Genomic DNA, 19,171 nt, shown 5'->3' with positions numbered 1-19,171 from the left:
TTTGTGTCAGTGGCGATGGTTGAAGTTATTGAAAGATTATGATATTAGTATCTTGTATCATCCCAGGAAGGTGAACGTAGTAGCCGATGCTCATAGCCGTAGATCCATGGGTAGCTTATGTGATGTTCCGCTAGAGAAAAGGGAATTAGTCTAAGAGCTTCAGTAGTTAGCTAGCCTAAGAGTTCGATTATTGGACTCGAGCAATACGGGAGTTACTATTTAGGACTCAGCAGTCTTGTCTTTAGTAGTTGAGGTTAAGGAAAGCAGTATGAGGATCCTATATTAGTCCATTATTGAGATACAACTCCTCAGAAGAAAAAGTCATCATTTGAGATTTCTGTGGATAGAGTTCTCAGATATAGAGGCAGACTATGTGTTCGTAATGTTGCAGGATTACGTCGTCAGATTATGGAAGAGACCCATTATTCCCGTTATTCTATTCATCCAAGGACGACGAAGAGGTATCATGATATTAAGGAAGTGTACTTGTGGGATGGAATGAACAAAGACATAGCAGAGTTTGTAGCCCAGTGATCTAACTGTCAGCAAGTGAAGATTGGGCATCAGAAGCCCAGGGATTATCGCAAGCTATCGATATTCCAAAATGGAAATGGGAAGTAATTAATATGGATTTCATTACACGTTGCCCCGTTCTCAGCGTAAGTACGATTCTATATGGGTGATTGTTGATAGACTTACAAAATTAACTCATTTTCTACCTGTCAGGACTACTTATACAGAAGAAAATTATGCAAAGCTTTATATTAAGGAGATAGTTCGACTTAATGGTGTTCCGGTATCCATTATCTCCGATAGGGGTGCGCAATTTACAGCTAACTTCTGGAGGTCATTCCAGAAGGGTTTGGGGACTCAGGTGAATCTTAGCATAACATTTCATCCCCAGACAGACGAGTAGGCTGAGCGTACTATTCAGACCCTCGAGCATATGCTACGGGCATGTGTGCTAGACTTCAGAGGTAATTGGAATAATCATTTGTCGCTTGTTGAGTTCGCGTAGAATAATAGCTATCATTCCAGTATTCAGATAGCCCCGTATGAAGCTCTATATCGACGGAAGTGTAGGTCACCTATCGGATGGTTTGAAGTGGGGGAATATAAGTTAGTAGGGCCAGATTTGATTCAACAAGCGGTGGAGAAGGTCAAGCTTATTCAGGATCGATTATTGGCAGCTCAGAGTCGTAAGAAGTCTTATGTGGATAATCACTATCGAGATTTAGAATTTCAAGTTGATGATTGGGTATTTCTAAAAGTATCTCCAATGAAAGGCGTTATGAGATTTGGTAAGAAGGGTAAGCGTAGCCCTCGATACATTGGGCCTTACAGGATTGTACGTAGAGTAGGCCACGTGGCCTATGAGTTAGATCTACCTTCAGAGTTAGAATCAGTCCATCTGGTCTTCCATGTATCGATGCTTCGTAAGTGTATTGGAGATCTTTCCAGAATTGTACCCATTGATGACGTTCAGGTCACCGAACAATTATCGTATGAAGAAGTTCCCATTGCTATTCTAGATAGACATGTTTGAAGATTGAGGACTAAGGATGTAGCTTCAGTTAAAGTCCTTTGAAGGAACATGAATATCGAGGAAATGACTTGGGATGCTAAGGAAGACACCGTTAGTTTCAGGTGCGTAGTGTTTTATTCCTTATGATTACTGGTCGTGTGAGGCCATTATTATTATTGCTTGATGTGGCCCTGTGTGCCGTTGTATATTTTGGGTTGTTTTGACAGGTTGGTAGTGGTACAGTTACAGGGGAAACTCTGCCGAAATATTTATAAAACCCCATTCGAGGACGAATGTTCTTAAGGGGGGAAGAATGTTACACTTCGCCTTTTCGTATACGTTAAGGTTTCGTCTTAAGTCGGTTGTTGTAGGCTCGTATTTGGAATCATTTGAGAAGTTGTGTATGAATACTACGGGTGCATCTCTGAGTTATATAAGGCCATAAACATGTTTAAATAAGATTACAAATGTTAGACGTTAAACGAATCGGAGAGAATACGTTTCGTTAGAAAATTGGACGGAGACCATTTTCACCCCTAGTTTCACGGACCGTGAATAATTTCACGAGCCGTGAAAATGGTGGTTGGCCACCGTGAATTGGAGGTAGTGGAGAGGAGCCATTGGACTGATTTCACGGCCAGTGAAATTATTCACGGTCCGTGAAAGTGACCGTGAAATTGTAGCGGTGCAATTTTTCCCTTTTGTTATAAATTAAAGGGCCACGACTTGGAGATTATTTTTCACCAAAAAAATTAGATCCCCAGCCCTCTCCAAGATCTCTCAACCATTCCTAATCATCCCAAATCATCCTAAACATTTTCTAGAGAAGATAAAACCTTGAAAACCCTATGCTAGTTCATGGAAGGTGGATGTTCTTGCTTTCACTTGGAGTTTTGGTGAATTTGGTCTTGAAGCAAGTTATGTGAGTTGGAGTTCTTCAAGTATAAGGTATGTTCTTCATCTTATTACTTATGTTGAGTTGATTTGGAGGTTTTGGAGGTTTAGTAAGTCTTAAAGGTGAAGAGAAACATGGTAGAGAAGTCATAAAGCATTAAGTTGAAGTTGATGGCTATGGATTAATTTATAAAGGGAGTTTTGGATTGATTTGAGTCTATTTGAATGTATTGTTGATGTTTTTATTGATGTTTGGGAGTTATTTTGAAGTTTGGTGGAAGTAGATGATATAGGGGAAATGCTGCCCGATTTTCGTTAGCTCACTTAATAGTTTAGTTGACCTTGTAAGCATTTCAATGAATTAACCTTAGTATGAATCATCTTGAATGTAGATTTGCAAGCCTGGGAGGATAGACGTTGAGTGACTAAATAGACGACAAGGTATGTAAGGTTGTCCTTTTCTTTCCTTGGCATGATCTTATTGATACGAATATATATATGAATGTCCTTCATAATGACTTCATTCCTGGAAATTTTGAAAGCTTATGGTTCTTAAAGTTCTTATGATATTGTTGATATTTGTCTCACGATTATTGATCTTTATCTTATGGTTATTGATCTTATTCATCGATGTTGATCTCATCTTATGGTTATTGTTCCTTCAAGGTCAGATATGTTCATGATGATAGTTCCGTAATGGTAATCGGAGGTTTACCGACCTTACATCTGTCGATAGCGAAATTTTATCGGATTTTATAGGACTCTACAATATGAGTTCAATCCATCTTCAAACTCTAATGTCTATTAGGGTTTCTTGGAGGCTACTCTACCCTAAAAAGGTTTCTTGGAGGCTACTCTACCCTAAACCCTAGCTTAGGCCTATGTAAAGGGACATATATTCCCTAAGAAAGGCATATCGAATATCCATCAACTCCATGGATATTCACAAGGAGATCATATCATCTCGAAATCCCATAAATCCCAGATTATTCACTAGGAGATCAAGGCATCAAACACTATTTTTATCAAACTGCCCGACGTTCTTGGAGATCAAATACATCACAAGGAGGTCATCCTAGTTCGAGAAATAGGCTACTAACGACCCTTGAATCACGGAGAAATATGAGGAGAGAAGAATCAAGGAATTAAACCGATTTTGTACCCACAATACTTATCAATAAAATATCTATTTCTTCATATTTTGTTTGTGGTTGCAATTTATTTTCAGCATATCAAAACTTGTTGCAAACAAATTGGCACGCCCAAAGGGGACCAAATATGCCCTTCATCTCTTCTCTCACAAATCAAATCTGCAAAATCTGGAGTCACAAAACCACCAAAATGGAAGCTCCATAATATGGGGTACTTCAAGTCTCGTCTTTGAGTTTCAGCAAGTCTACACTCCGACAAGCCTGAAAGTAGAGGGCATTTGTAGAAAGCAAAATTTTACCGGATTTGAAATAGAACTCTACAATATGAGTCAATCCATCTTCAAACTCTCATGCATGCTTTATATATATATATATATATATATATATATATATATATATATATATTTTCTCGCACCGAGCCACACTATAGTCGGCCGGGTACGGCACCTATTGTGCACACCACGGAAGTTGGGTACGGATAACACCGAGCCTATTATGGTCGGGTACGGATGACACCAAGCCTATTATGGTCGGGTACGGTATTATAATATATGTATGTATGAAAATGTTTTTTTAAGGAAAGCATGCATGTCATCTGCCTTAAGAGGCATTCAGATGTACAAGTTACTCTCTCTTATCTCATGTTATCTTCATATCTTCATTATGTTGTTTCCATGCCTTACATACTCGGTACAGTATTCGTACTGACGTCCTTTTATTTGTGGACGCTGCGTTTATGCCCATAGGTAGACAGGGAGACAGTTCAGACCCTTAGGCTGCTTCCATCAACGTTTGTACAGGAGCACTCCACTTGTTCCGGAGTTGCAGATCAGCTTGGTATGATCCTTTTGTGTAAATTTGCGCATTGCGGGGTCCTGTCCCATGCACTCCAGTAGAGGCTCATAGACAAATATGTACAATTAGATGTCTTATGACCTTCTCGGTCCATATTTTATTGTACCATTATCTTGACAGCCTTGTCGGCTTGTATATTTTGGGATTAACTTGATGACGTATGAGTGTATATATCTTGTTGGCTTGTGTCCCTCACAGCTTATGATGTTTATTGGTTAGCATTATGGCCCACTAATGTATAATTATGTGATGCATGTACGTCTTGAGGTGCTCGGTAGGTTAGAGGAGTGTGAGATGCCAAAGATAAATTAAAAGCTGATTAGCATATACACGTGTCACTTATTAATTGGCCTATTTATATTTAAATACATTTATTTATTATCACTAAACTAAAGCTGATATCTTTTTCTTTCTTTATTTTTATTTGAAAATACAATCAATTTTTTTTTTTTTAAAGAATTCCTTTCATTCATCACCTCAAATTTTCCTCTTTCTCTAGATCGGCTAATTACCCACCTAATTTGGTGAACCACCATCATTGAATAGTATTATAAGTTCTCTAGAAAAGTATTCCAATGCTTGAAACAAAAGCCTTGTCTTCTTTTGCCTATTCCACATTTTTATAAATTCAAATCTATAACATTCATTCAACCTCCATGAAAAGAGACTAAATGTCAAAATTTCAGACCATCTCGACGTGAAAGTAATCTAAAATGGGATCTTGTAAAAATATACAATGTGATTTTAAAAAGATAAAATTAATTAAAGGTTGCTTGCAGTGATTAACTGATGAGGATAACAATGGTGAACTACCATCTTCTTCCTTCCACTGTAAAACTCAAAAAAACAGCATGAAAATCACCTTTACACCACCACCACCGACCGACCACCAGCAGATTTGGAAAAGGAAATCTTTCACTTTTCCTAAGTTTTGTCCTAATTACTAATTGCTCTAATTAGATTTGTAGTGGCAACAAAAATGATGAAAGAGAGAGTGGGTGTGAAATAAAGAGGAAGAAAATGAAAATAAAGAAAACGAAATGTAATATGAAGAAAAACAATGAAAAAAGCTTACAAAACATATACAAATGCGTGTACAACACCCTTATACCAAAAATCTGGCTGTCCAGTTTCAGGGTGGTCTTAATTCCATTTAAAATTTATTTAGGGGGTAATAGGACCCCTGCAAAGATTGAGTGTGTTACTGAAAATCCGGACATAGTTCAGGGGTCTTTTTATGCTTTTCCCTAAAGAAATTTTAAAAACTTAGTTTATTAGGGGGTAGGAGGGGTGATCAAAACCCAATTCATAAGAACCATATTAACATACAATCCAAGATCAATTTATCAAAACAGAAACAGAAAACAACACTACCGCACAACAAAGCCAAACCAGCAAAATCAATTGATAACACATATTTTGAGAAAGCACAAGCTAAGGTTCCAAAATTTACAAGCTAAGGTTCCAAAATTTTGGAAAAACAAGAACATAACACTATGATGTATCAAGAATGGAGCTTTGAAAAGAATAAGATTTTTTCTCAATTCAAGAGAATATGAAGCTTCTTAAGGCAAGAGTTGCAAGTAAACTACAAGTTTATCGATAAAATAACTGAAAACAAAGAAGTCTGAATCGAGCAAAAACTGGAGAGACTTGAGATCGACCACGACTAGAGAGCTTGAGAGAGACGAGGGTGAGAATGATTTGATTAAGCAACGACTAGAGAGAAAGCGGTTTGATCGAGCAACGGCCGGAAAGAAGGGACTAAAGTATATTTTAATAAACTTGAAATATAAACCTTAAACTTTTAAAAATTATAAAGTACAACCCAAGGAGCATTTAATGACTGTTAAGCATTTATTGAGCTAAAAATAATGGAAAAAGAAAAGGATGGGGTATTTTGCAAATTAGAGTTTCAAAAGAGTCTTTTCGCCAATTATTCTCTAGTTGCAAATATAAAATAATGCAATTAAATTATGAGTTTAACATATTAAAACCCTAAATAACATGTTTTGCAAACTAATCATGTCAACAATCGGAACACGGGCCAATGACTCTGATACCAATGTTCTATCAAACTGTAAGTACTAGTTAGGAGACTTACGTATTTCTCCTTAGCATATAAGCGAATCTGCAGCAACCACGACTCGTGTCACCGGTCATTTGAATTCGATCCTCACGAAGCGGATGAATTTCCTTATTTCCAAAACGTAAAGATTCCTCTAATGGATGCAGAGAATTGACCCTAATCCTAGCTTGTTTCTCAAAGTTTTTAGTACACCTCTTCTAATACCCGTAGTAATGCTTACATAGACAACGTTAGAATTTAGAATTGGACTAACACATGGACACTTTAATTAGTAAGCACTCCGTATGAATATATATACTATGCCCAAAAGCTATTTTTTCCAACATCTCTACCCAAAACATATATACACTCACAGCAAATAAACATGCCTTGAGGCACATTAGCAAATCTGTATTCTATTAAAAGCACGAAGGGCCTTAGAAATATTGATTGGACTTTTTGCCCTTCATTAAAAGACTCTATAATAGACAAAATTGTCATTTACTATTTTCCTCAAATTATTGTTTAATTATTTTTTTTAATATTTCACATATTTTGTTTTTTGAAAATGTAAGAAAAACCATGTTATTTTTGGAGTCCTTTTTGGCTTTCATCATTCGTGTAGCACATGAACAGAGTTCCAGTGGGATTGAATTGAAGGTCAGTTTTGTTCTTCTTTTCCCGGATTGATTTGTGATTAATCTGTATTTGAAGATTCTATTTTGTTCTTTTGTTTAGTTTTGTCTCCAAATTTGTGGAATTTCGGAGTAGTTTGTTTGGCAAAGTTTCGACTTATTTCGTCGAAGGAAAAACCGTGTTAATGGGGTGTCTTCGGATGGTTTTAGTGAACTTCCAAATCAACCATAATTGTGGTAAATCACCCCTTCTAAAAGAGGGATCCTAATTTGCAATGAATTCTAAAGTAATAGAATCTATATGTGTATTTATAAAAACTTGAATAGGAACGAATTGTGTTTTACATGTGATTGACAATATTGTCTTTTGATAGAAGTCTATCAATAATATTGAGTTTTTGCCTTTTTTTTTTTTTTTTTTTTTCATATTTCAATTTATTTATTTTTTCTTATAATATTAGCGTGATTTTATATTTATCTAAATCATTTATTTACTAATTATGCAATTTTGTTTATGCTGCAGGTGGGCATGATTCATCGATTTTGTCTTTTCAAAAATACTAAGAGATTGTATTTAATCAGGTTGTGACAACTGATTTTTCCTCTGACCTGTTTATTTTCTAACTACGCAATTTCTTGTGTTGTAGATGGGAATAATTCATTGACTCTGTTTTTTGGAAAATACTAGCAGATTGTTTAAGCTGGTTGTGGCAACTTACTTTTTCTATGGCCATTGACTATTTACTGAAAGCTGCGACTAATCCCCCGGTGACGTGTGAGTTATGAAATTGATTATTATATATCTATTGATAATATTTGTCGAAAAGATGAAGTACATTGTACCACAAAGTGATTGTCTCCCATGACTTAAATTTTTATATTGAAAATTTTTGTTTAAGCACTTTGGGCAGCCGAACTTAGCTATTGGAATACCCATCTTTCTACAGGTAATTTAATTTCCTTAATCAGTTGAATTTTCTCGCAAAAATTAATTTCATGTATCTTACTCAAAGGTTCAGACTTAAAGAAAGCACCAAACAGAAGAGGAAAGACATAGTTTTATAGAATTGCACTCATGCCTTAAAGACTGTAAGTAATGTCTAATAACAATATGTTGTTTCTGCTTTCCGGTAAGAACCAACCAACATCTGGAAAGCTGGTTGCACCGCAAGATCGTGGCATCCGACAGTTCTTCGGAAAGAAAGTTTTATTTCTAATACTAGAATCTTAGAAATAACAGTAAGCAACAAACTTGTGTAAGTGCATCACATAATTTTTGTTCAGTTTTTCCGTAAATTGTGGGTCGTGGTAGTCTGACTCGGTTGTTAATTAGAATGACTATAAGAGCTTTTCTACAACAGTTGCATATTCTGTCTCTTGCCAATGTACTTTTGTTAAAATTCACAGCCAAAAATTATAAGCTTTCCATATCAAAATGACAATTGAATACACGAGAATATACAGGAAAAAAGGGATGCAGAATTCCTTATTCATGTTGGGAATAAAATAGCCCCGCAAAAATAATATTCACGGTATTAGTGATAAACGCGGAACACTAATTTATGGTTAAATTAGCAAGAATAAAATGCAGCAATAATGACACCAAGGTTTTACGTGGAAACCCTTCTGAATAAGGGAAAAAACCACGGCCAAGAGGAGCAGCTGATATCACTATAGTAAGGAATTTTACACTGTGTAGTAACGAGTATAAATACTCCTAAGACCACTACACCCACAAAAGAAAAACACTCTTTTGATTTTTCCCACCTTACTACAATATCACTCACACTCTATTTTTCTTCACGTACTATTTTTTACACAGTCTATGGTATACCTCACTTTGCTCTCACTCAGATGTATTGTCTGAGATTTTTCGGTGTATATTCCAAATGAAGCTTAGAACTCTATTTATAAGCTTCAGAAAATGCGTGAATAGTAACACCGCGTGAACAAGAACCGCGTGAACAGTGGCAAACAGTACACCGCGTTTTATACGCGTGAACAGTACCATCCGTATTTACTATTCAACTCTGGTGGGCCCCACATGTCTGAGGGACCTACTCAACAATTCTCCCCCTCCCGACGACATGGGGAAGAATGTTCTTGTGAATCACCGAGAGCTCATACCAGCTAGCTTGGAACAAACTTCAAGCTTTTGCCTTGAGACCGCCTTTGTCATCATATCAGCTGCATTTCCATCTGTGTGGATTTTCTTCAACTGGAATCTTTTTGTCTCCGTAGCATCACGAATCCAGTGATATCTGACATCAATGTGTTTTGTTCTCGTATGGTACATCGAGTTCTTGCTCAAGTCTATTGCACTCTGACTGTCGCAATAGACAATATACTCCATTTGCTGCAATCCAAGTTCTTGAAGGAATCTCTTGAGCCATATCATCTCTTTGCCAGCTTCAGTAGCCGCAATATACTCCGCTTCCGTTGTAGACAATGCGACACACTTCTGCAACTTCGACTGCCATGATATAGCTCCCCCCGAAAAAGTAAACAAATATCCGGAGGTGGATTTTACTCGTTATCAAGGTCACCTCGCCATATCGAATCGTATAGCCCTTCAAAATTGATTTGATCCTCCAAAACACAAGCATTCATCCGAGCTTCCTCTTAGATACTTGAGTATCCACTTCAGCCTTCCCAATGCTTTTTCCCTGGATTTTCGAGAAATCTGCTAACAACACCGACTGCATGAGCAATATCTTGTCGAGTGCATACCATTGCATACATCAAACTTCCGACGGCGAGAGAATAAGGAATCTTGGCCATTCTCTCTTTTCCTCCGTTGTTGTAGGACACATCTCTTTGCTCGGTTTCGATGACCGGGAGAGGTGTGCTAACCCACTTAGCATTCTTCATATTGAAGCGCTCTAGTACACGTTCTATGTACCTTTCTTGTGACAAATAAAGCTTTCTTTCATCTCTTGAACGAGTAATTCTCATGCCCAAAATCTGCTTAGCATGACCCAAGTCTTTCATTGCAAAAGACTTACTCAATTGTTTCTTCAACTCGTCAATCCGGAAGCATTCTTGCCTACAATCAACATATCATCCACATATAGCGTAAGGATGATAAAGTCATCATGAGAAAATCTTTGTACAAACACACGGGATGCGAAGAAGTCTTCTTGTAGCCTTTCTCTCCCATAACAGACTCAAACTTCTTGTACCACTGTCTGGGAGCTTGCTTCAATCCATATAGACTCTTCTTAAGTTTGCATACAAAATTTTCTTTACCTTTTTCCTCGAAGCCCTCGAAAGTTGTTCCATATAAATCTCCTCTTCTAAATCACCATGAAGAAAAGCAGCTTCACATCCATACGCTCAATCTCCAAATCAAGACTAGCGATCAAACCAAGAATTGTCCGAATGGAGGACATTTTCATGACGAGAAAATATTTCGTCAAAGTCAATACCTTTCCTTTGACCAAATCCCTTAACAACCAATCTAGCTTTGTATCCGGGCTTCAAGCTGTGTTCTTCGACTTTAACTTTGAACACCCATTTGTTCTTCAAAGCTCTCATGCCCTTAGGCAATTTCACCAACTCATAAGTATGGTTCTCATGCAGAGATTTCATCTCATCTTGCATGGCTTCAATCCATTGATCCTTGTGCTCATCTTCCATGGCCTCCTCATAACATTCAGGTTCTCCCCCATCAGTGAGTAATACATACTCATTAGGTGAATAACGGGAAGAAGGAACATGCTGTCTAGTAGACCTTCTAAGTGGAATGTCTGGCTCATCCACGACTTCATAAGTAGAAGCATCTACCTCATCAATAGCAGCATCGTTATCATCATCAACATGCTGATCTGGAACATCATTCTGGGCATCACCATCGTCATCGAGCCCACCAACTTCATCAACATTTGTTTGAGGAACTTGATCAAGATTAACTAAGCCTTCAGAACTTGAAGATTTTATCTTCTCCGCTTTGTTAATATCTTCAATGGTTTGATCCTCCATGAAGATAACATCACGACTTCTTGTGAGCTTATTATCAATTGGATCATATAGCCTGTAACCAAACTCATCAAGGCCATAACCAATGAAGATGCACTTCGCCTTGTCTTGGCAGTTAATTTTGACCTCTCATCTTTAGGCACATGTACAAAAGCTTTGCAACCAAACACTTTCAAGTGGTCATAGGAAACATCCTTGCCATACCAAACTCTGTTTGGAACATCACTTTGCAAAGCAACCGCAGGGGATAGATTAATAACATGTGCGGCGGTCAACAATGCCTCACCCCAAAAGGAATTCGGCAACTTTGCTTGTAAAGCAAACATCTAACTCTTTCCATCAAGGTCCCGTTCATCCTCTCTCGCTAAACCATTAAGGCCGAGGAGTCTTCTGTGTCCGATACCCTCGTTGCTTGCGGTATTCGTCAAACGGTCCACAATATTCACCACCGTTATCGGTACGAATACACTTGACTTCTTTCCGCTTTCTCTTTCAACCGAGGCACCGAAACTGCTTAAAGACACCCAACACTTGGTCTTTAGTCTTTAAGACGTAGACCCGAAGTTTCCTTGAGCAATCATCAATAAAGGTAGCGAAGTAAAGTGCACCACCCAAAGTCCTTGTCTTCGTTGGACCACATAAATACGAATGCACCAACTCAAGCAACTCTGTCTTTCTTGAAGGAGGATGAGACTTGAAAGAAACTCTATTTTGTTTTCCGCCAAGCAAAGGCTCACACTTTTCTAATTTAGCACTTTCGAAATTTGACAATAATTTCTTTTTTGGCGAACATTTAGTCCTTTCTCGCTAATGTGGCTAAGCCTCTTATGCCATAACGTTGAAGAGCTATTGCTCTCAACCGCATTCACCATATCAACACGTGTAGGCCGTAGTCCGATAGACCACGACGTTTTTCGCCACGAGCCACAATCATGGAACCTTTAGTAAGCTTCCACTTTCCAGCACCATTGGTACTACATATCCCTCATCATCCAAAACACCAACAGAGATCAAGTGCAGACGAACATCGGGTGCATGCTTTACATTGTTTAAAACTAGTTTAGTTCCAATACTAGTTTTCAAACAAATCGTTCCAACACCAGCCACCCTAGATACAGTCTCATTACCCATGCTCAAAGTTTCAAAGTCACCCGGAGTATAGGATGAGAAAATTCCTTCCGTGATGTCACACGAGATGCGACAATCTGTCCACAACCCAACCTTGACTCATCACAAGCAATATTTATCGATCCGCATCAAGGATAGTAACAAGATCTTCTCGTAGTGACAGGCGCAACACGATTGCCATCTTCTTTCTTTTCCTCCTTATCTCTATTCTCCTTTTTCAAAATCCGGCGTAACTTTTTGTGTGCCCTTTTTTCCCGCAGTGATAGCACTCAATATCTTTAAGTCTTTCGGATTTGCTTCTATGATGCTCTCTATTTTGAGAACCACGATTCTTGCCTCTCCCCCAGTGTCGGACCACCAAGACATCGATGAGGAGGAACCTTGAGATTTTCTTCTCATCTCTTCATTTAAAAGATCTGCTCTTGGCAAGATCCATAGAGATCACACCATCCGGAGCAGAATTTGATAATGAAGTTCTAATAATTTCCCAAGAATCTGGTAGGGAACCAAGTAGAAACAAGCCTTGAATTTCTTCATCAAAGTTAATGCCCATAGCAGATAATTGGTTCATGATCCCCGAAAAATATTCAGATGATCTGTCATTGCAGAACCATCGTGGTATTTTAAACCCAACATTTGCTTTATCAAAAACATCTTGTTGTTACCGCTTTTCCGAGCATACAAACTTTCAAGATGCTCCCATAGGGTCCGAGCATGTGTCTCCCCAGAAATATGGTTCAACACATTATCGTCAACCCAATTGTCTAATAAAGCCGCAAACCTGCCGATGCAACAAATTCCACTCTTCATCTGATTTATTATCGGCTTTTTATTTGCAAAGACAAAGTTCATGAAAATTCTTGACATAGAGCAAATCTTCCATTTTGCCCTTCCAAATGGCATAATTTACGCCACTCAAAGTAATCATTCTACTAGTGTTGGCTTCCATCGTTTATCACAAATACAAATGCTATTTTATTCGAAGACCAAAGTAATTCTTTTCTGATGTGGAAGTTCGGACTCAGGTTGCAACCACGAGCATACTCGGAGACGAAACCTTGGCTCGATACCACTTGTTGGGAATAAAATAGCCCCGCAAAAATAATATTCACGGTATTAGTGATAAACGCGGAACACTAATTTATGGTTAAATTAGCAAGAATAAAATGTAGCAATAATGACACCAAGGTTTTACGTGGAAACCCTTCTGAATAAGGGAAAAAACTACGGCCAAGAGGAGCAGCTGATATCACTATAGTAAGGAATTTTACACTTTGTAGTAACGAGTATAAATACTCCTAAGACCACTACACCCACAAAAGAAAAACACTCTTTTAATTTTTCCCACCTTACTACAATATCACTCACACTCTATTTTTCTTCACAAACTATTTTCTTACACAGTCTATGGTATACCTCACTTTGCTCTCACTCAGATGTATTGTCTGAGATTTTTCTGTATATTCCAAATGAAACTTAGAACTCTATTTATAAGCTTCGTAAAACGCGTGAACAAGAAACCGCGTGAACAAGTATCACCGCGTGAACGAAGAAAACCGCGTGAACAAAGGCAAACAGTAAACCGCGTTTTATACGCGTGAACAGTACCACGCGTATTTACTATTCAAATATGGTGGGCCCCACATGTCTGAGGGACCTACTCAACAATTCACAACTTCACCACTAGATGAGACAGATGATGCAATTATTTACACCTATAAATATAATCCACAAGCAACACAGTATTTGTTCATTCATTAACATTTTAACAAGCTAAAATCCACCAAATAAAACTGTCATTTAAACTTACCATTTAGAATTTGAAATGTCTTATGACTTTTTTCGCCCTTTAAATATAGATCTCCACTAGATAGAATTATCAGTTAATATTTGTCTAATATTCAGGACTTAAATCGACTATGTCAATTATTAAATATTTCCTTATTTGAATTATGTAGGAAATCTAATATTTAAGAATTTAAAATTAACTACAAAAATTTGTGAATAAACTTAACAAGGCTATATATTCTTTACAGTAATGAATAGGGGTATAATTTGTACCCATGTCGTTTGGTTGTGCAGAGGTGAAAAGTCAATCGGAGTCAATAACAATTCTACTGTGGATAATGTGCTGAAAAGTAATTATCAATAGTGATACTAAAGTTTTAGTACTTCCACTTTATCTTCCATTTTTGTTTTTCATTAAATAAAAATTTACTATACTTACTATCAAATTTAGTCAACAAAAGATGTTTTATTGAAGGAATATGTAGAGCAAACAATAAAAGATAAAGAGGCAAAACAAAAAGTAATTTTTCTTTAATAGGAAAACCAATCAGTGAATTTAGTCAACAAAAGACTTTTTGATCCCACTGTCTCAATTATCATTCCAAAGGTAGGTTAGTCGATCTTTATTTGGCTAAGTAAGAAAAAAGGGGGAAATTTGTAGTGTTACAGTTATCATGACATTTTTTCTTGTATAGATACGAAATAGATTTGAGTCTATACAAATTTTATTTACAGTACTATATTCTTAGTTATTTAAAAATTCATAAAAGAAGATAATAGAAACAACCCATTTGTAAGATTTTGGAGCATGAATTTTTTAAGCAAACTACAAATATAAAGCTTTTGCTTTTTGGAATCAATATTTAAAACACTGGTATCGATATGTATATGTTCAATTTTGTGTTTAGCATAGAATATAAGTAAGAACCAGCCACATATATATTTGATTACTTTGAATTAAATAAAAACCTGTCCTTTTATCGAAAAAATAGAAGTAAAGTTTATACTAAGATAATAAAGTATGTTTTTAAATAATTAATCTAAATAATCAAAGAATTAATCAAAAAAACAAAAGTTTAAATATCAAAATAAAAATTCGCATCTGTTTTAACGTTTAATACTATTTTACATTTAAAAAAAATCGTATAATTATTGACACGTGCAACGCACGTACGATAAAACTAGTTAAATCAAGAATTACGGTGGCATTAAAGAAACTTTCAAATAATATATGAAAAAGTGAAAGTCAACTAAATGAAATGAATTGGAATGGACAGTTCACCACACATTACTCTTACACCCCCATGCCCTTAATCCACCCCTCTCTTGATAGTAAATCAAGAAAGTCAACTGAGATAAGAAGAAACCTTTGCAAATATTTTTTCGTGTTGTGGAGAGAGGGAAACTTCCTGCTCTCTTCTTGGACTTTAGGGATTCCATTTTGATTAGCACTACTTGGGTCACAAATAAGATTCTGTTTTGCAGATTTGGTTCATTATAATGCCCAATGTTCACGTGGAAGCCTAGGTGGCAGTCGGCAGTCGACAATGGAGGTGGCTTGAGTGGATAGCCCATTAAGTTACAAAAAGGATCTTAGTGGAGTATCCAAATTGGAAATTAAGGAAAAAAAAATTAGAGTTGATTTACGTTTATTGGCAATGAATATAACGTGTTTTAATAGATAATATATTAAAACTGTAAGAATGCTTTACATCGTTGGTGTGTAAGTTTAACTTTTATAAAATGTTAGCACATCGGATTGGTGCAAGAGGGATGAAATGGAAGCTCGCATCCGGAGTCTTGTGTGATAAGAAGGTGTCACCAAAACTTAAAGGTAAGTTCTACAGAATGGTGGTTAAACCAACTACGTTGTATGGGGTGAACTATTGGCATGTCGAGAACTCTTACATCCAGAAAATGAAAGTTGTGGAAATGGAAATGTTGTAATGGATGTATGGGTATACCAGGAGAGATAGAATTAAAAATGACGATATTCGGGACAAGGGAGTGGCCTCGGTGGAGGATAAGATGCGGGAAGCGTGGCTGAGATGATTCAGTTATGTGCAGATGAGATGCACGGATGCCCCAGTGCGGAGGTGTGAGAGGTTGATTATGGACGGTTTCAGGAGAGGTAGAGGTAGTCTAAAGAAATATTGGGGAGAGGTGATTAGACGGAACATGACGCAGGTCCAACTTACCGAGGACATGACCTTAGATAAGAAGTAATGGAGGATACGAATTTAGGTTGTAGGTTAATAGGTAGTTGAGCGTTGTCCTACTAATTATCCTTTCATACTAGTAGTCGTAGTATTACTCTTGTATTTTTTTGTTCTTTGATTTATGCTACTATCTGTTGTTTCTTGTACTTGGAATATTGTACGTATTAATTTGTGGTAGTTACTAGTCCTTTTTATTTTATTTTATATTCGAACAATTTTATCATACCTTTTTTTATAGTATTTTGTCTTGGCTTTTTATACTGTTTTGTACTATTTATTCTTGTGCCGAGGGTTTACTGAAAACAACCTATTTACCTTCCAAAATAGAGTTAAGATCCGTTTTTTACACTTTATCCTTTCCAGACTTCACTTTGTGGGATTTCACTGAATTATGTTGTTATTGTTAGAGTTAAGATCTGTGTTACATTCTATCCTTTTCAGATTTCACTTCGTGGGATTTCACTGAATTATGTTATTGTTGTTCTTTCTCCAGTGTGACAACTTTAACTGTTGAGCATTAATTTAATAGTGTTGGAGTGAAATAGCGTAGAACTATATTCACACAAAATTAACGATGTTCTATAATCATCATACGTGAGAATGCAAAATGACACAAAACGATCGAGAAAGCTGCAAATGAACTTAATAATAATAAGAAGAATAAAACAAGTTGTTTATTATTAATGGAAGAAAAAAAGTATCAACTACTTTTATAGATTTGAATGGAATGTTCACCTTGAATTTTATTCTCATCAAAACAATGTCTCTTTTCTGTAAAGATTCGTCTTTTAATCCTTCTAAAAAACTATACATGCACGGTGTCCACTTCTTTCTATCACACTCTTAAACTTGTCATGCTTAGAATTAAGGCACTCGTTAATTGAAACATATAGCTTAAACTATCACATATATACTCTTCAAAGAAAAGAATATACAGCATACAATATATTATGACTCCAAAAAGTTTCTTTTTTAGAGTCAACAAATCCTACAATATTTTCACAACTTTTTAAGACTCAGAAAGTTGATCCACACTTTACACCTACTAGCCCTATAAATATTTCCTATATAAGCAACTGCCTTGGAAGGGTGACTAGATCAATTCATTCAACAACAAACAAGAAGACTAGCTAGTTCAACCAAAAAGCTTCATGGCAACTACTTCCACACAATTCATTCAAGAATTCATGAAGAATTTCCATTACTCAAGAAGACTACTTCAACAATATCACCCGGAGTCCACCATGGTGCCACCTTCGGCTCCCGGAATCAGCCACCTCATCAACACATTTGATGCAAATGTTATTATGGTCTTGTCTGTACTTATTTGTTCGTTGATTTGCTTACTTGTCTTGAATTCCATAATAAAGTGTGCATTTAGGTGCTCTACCCTAATATTGACAGACTCAAAGCTAGCGAATACAGGGATAAACAAGAAAGCCTTCAAGACATTCCCAGTTGTAACATACACTACTGAGTTGAAAAATCCAGGGCTTGACTCTGAGTGTGTCATTTGCTTAGCAGAGTTTCGAGATGGAGAGAAAATTAAGGTTCTGCCTAAGTGCAACCATGGATTCCACGTCAAGTGTATCGATAAATGGCTCAATTCTCACTCTTCTTGCCCTACCTGCAGGCATTGCCTTATTGAGACTTGCCAAAAAATTGTTAAGAACGACAATTCTGTTACTACAACTGCAATTTCATCGGCACCAGTTCAAGAAATCATTGAACCTCTTCAACGTGAAGGTGTGGTATCTAGCGATCATAGTTAATGAGAAAAATTGCAGTAGAATCTAGACCTTAGTTTGGTATGTAGCAGCGCACATGCTTAATTAGAAGCATAGCTTTTAGTTCAATTGTTTCTTCTTCTTTGTTCTTGTTAAAAAAGTTTTAGCTAGGCTAGCATGCCTGAGGCCAACGACAGTTTAGTCTTCTAACGATTCATTAATAACAGTCTTGCAAGTGTATAAATTAAATTTTGATTCTCTTTCTTTATCAAACTCATGTTTTTCCTATTAAAAAGAAAAGGCACAATATATCCACGAGTCCACGACCTCTTAAATTTGTCCGTAAATTTCATTAAGACATTCTAATTATGATATATTTCAATTGAGCCTCTAAATATATGATAAAATATTCCTATTAGACACTTCTGACTCAAAATTAAGAGAAAAAAATTGTGCGTGTTCTCAAGATACATTAAGTATATAAGTTAACCACTTAAACTATTGGCACTTTATTTAATTATCTGTTTTAACCTTAATAAGCCACAAAACCTCATGCATGTTCCAATTGATGTTGATGTATATAATTAAAGGAAACATATTTTATGTGATTAAATTATCTATGTAATTGACGCTTGTGAACTTGCGTAGAAACTTTTCCAAAATATGAGTTGGAACTGGCTAATTAGAGTACTTTATCATGTGTTAAGGTGATCAACTGAAACAAGCCATAATTCGTATGTGTTGGCATTGACATTGACACTTGTATGTTTTGATGATTGACAAAGTGAATGAACAAGGAGAATCAAATATGTCTCCTTTAGTTATATACATCAACATCAATTGGAACATGTTCTATATTTAATTACATAAAATATGTCTCCTTTAGTTATATACATCAACATCAATTGGAGCATGTTCTATCTCAGAGACAGATGCAAGATAAAGTGAATGAACCAGACACAGATGCAAGATAAGGGCGAATAATGAACCAGGTCTATGGACATATTCCATCTCAGACACTGATGAGAGATGAAGTTGAATGAACCAGTTCCAAGAACATGTTCCAGCTCAAGTCTTGTTGCGAGTAGGAAATGTGATTTAATCTAAGGACTTGGCAGACATGTTTATAGGATTCTTGCCACAATTATCAGGGAGGGACTTCAGTCTCCTAAGAGGATTATGAAGCTGTATGCAAGCAAGAAG

At 36.5% G+C, this 19,171-nt stretch overlaps 1 protein-coding gene across 1 annotated transcript; it reads left to right on the top strand.

Annotated features, from left to right (window-relative positions):
- The first annotated feature begins 17,368 nt into the window (after positions 1 to 17,368).
- LOC132045555 (RING-H2 finger protein ATL78-like) lies at positions 17,369 to 18,257 on the top strand. The gene has a single exon (XM_059436149.1). It carries the CDS (start codon positions 17,393 to 17,395, stop codon positions 18,011 to 18,013), a length of 621 nt encoding a protein of 206 aa, XP_059292132.1. The 5' UTR covers positions 17,369 to 17,392; the 3' UTR covers positions 18,014 to 18,257.
- The last annotated feature ends 914 nt before the right edge of the window (positions 18,258 to 19,171 follow it).

Source organism: Lycium ferocissimum, unplaced genomic scaffold, assembly GCF_029784015.1.
Source record: "Lycium ferocissimum isolate CSIRO_LF1 unplaced genomic scaffold, AGI_CSIRO_Lferr_CH_V1 ctg704, whole genome shotgun sequence".
In the NCBI taxonomy this organism is placed as follows: Eukaryota; Viridiplantae; Streptophyta; class Magnoliopsida; order Solanales; family Solanaceae; genus Lycium; species Lycium ferocissimum.
This window is presented reverse-complemented; position numbering and strand designations above follow the sequence as displayed.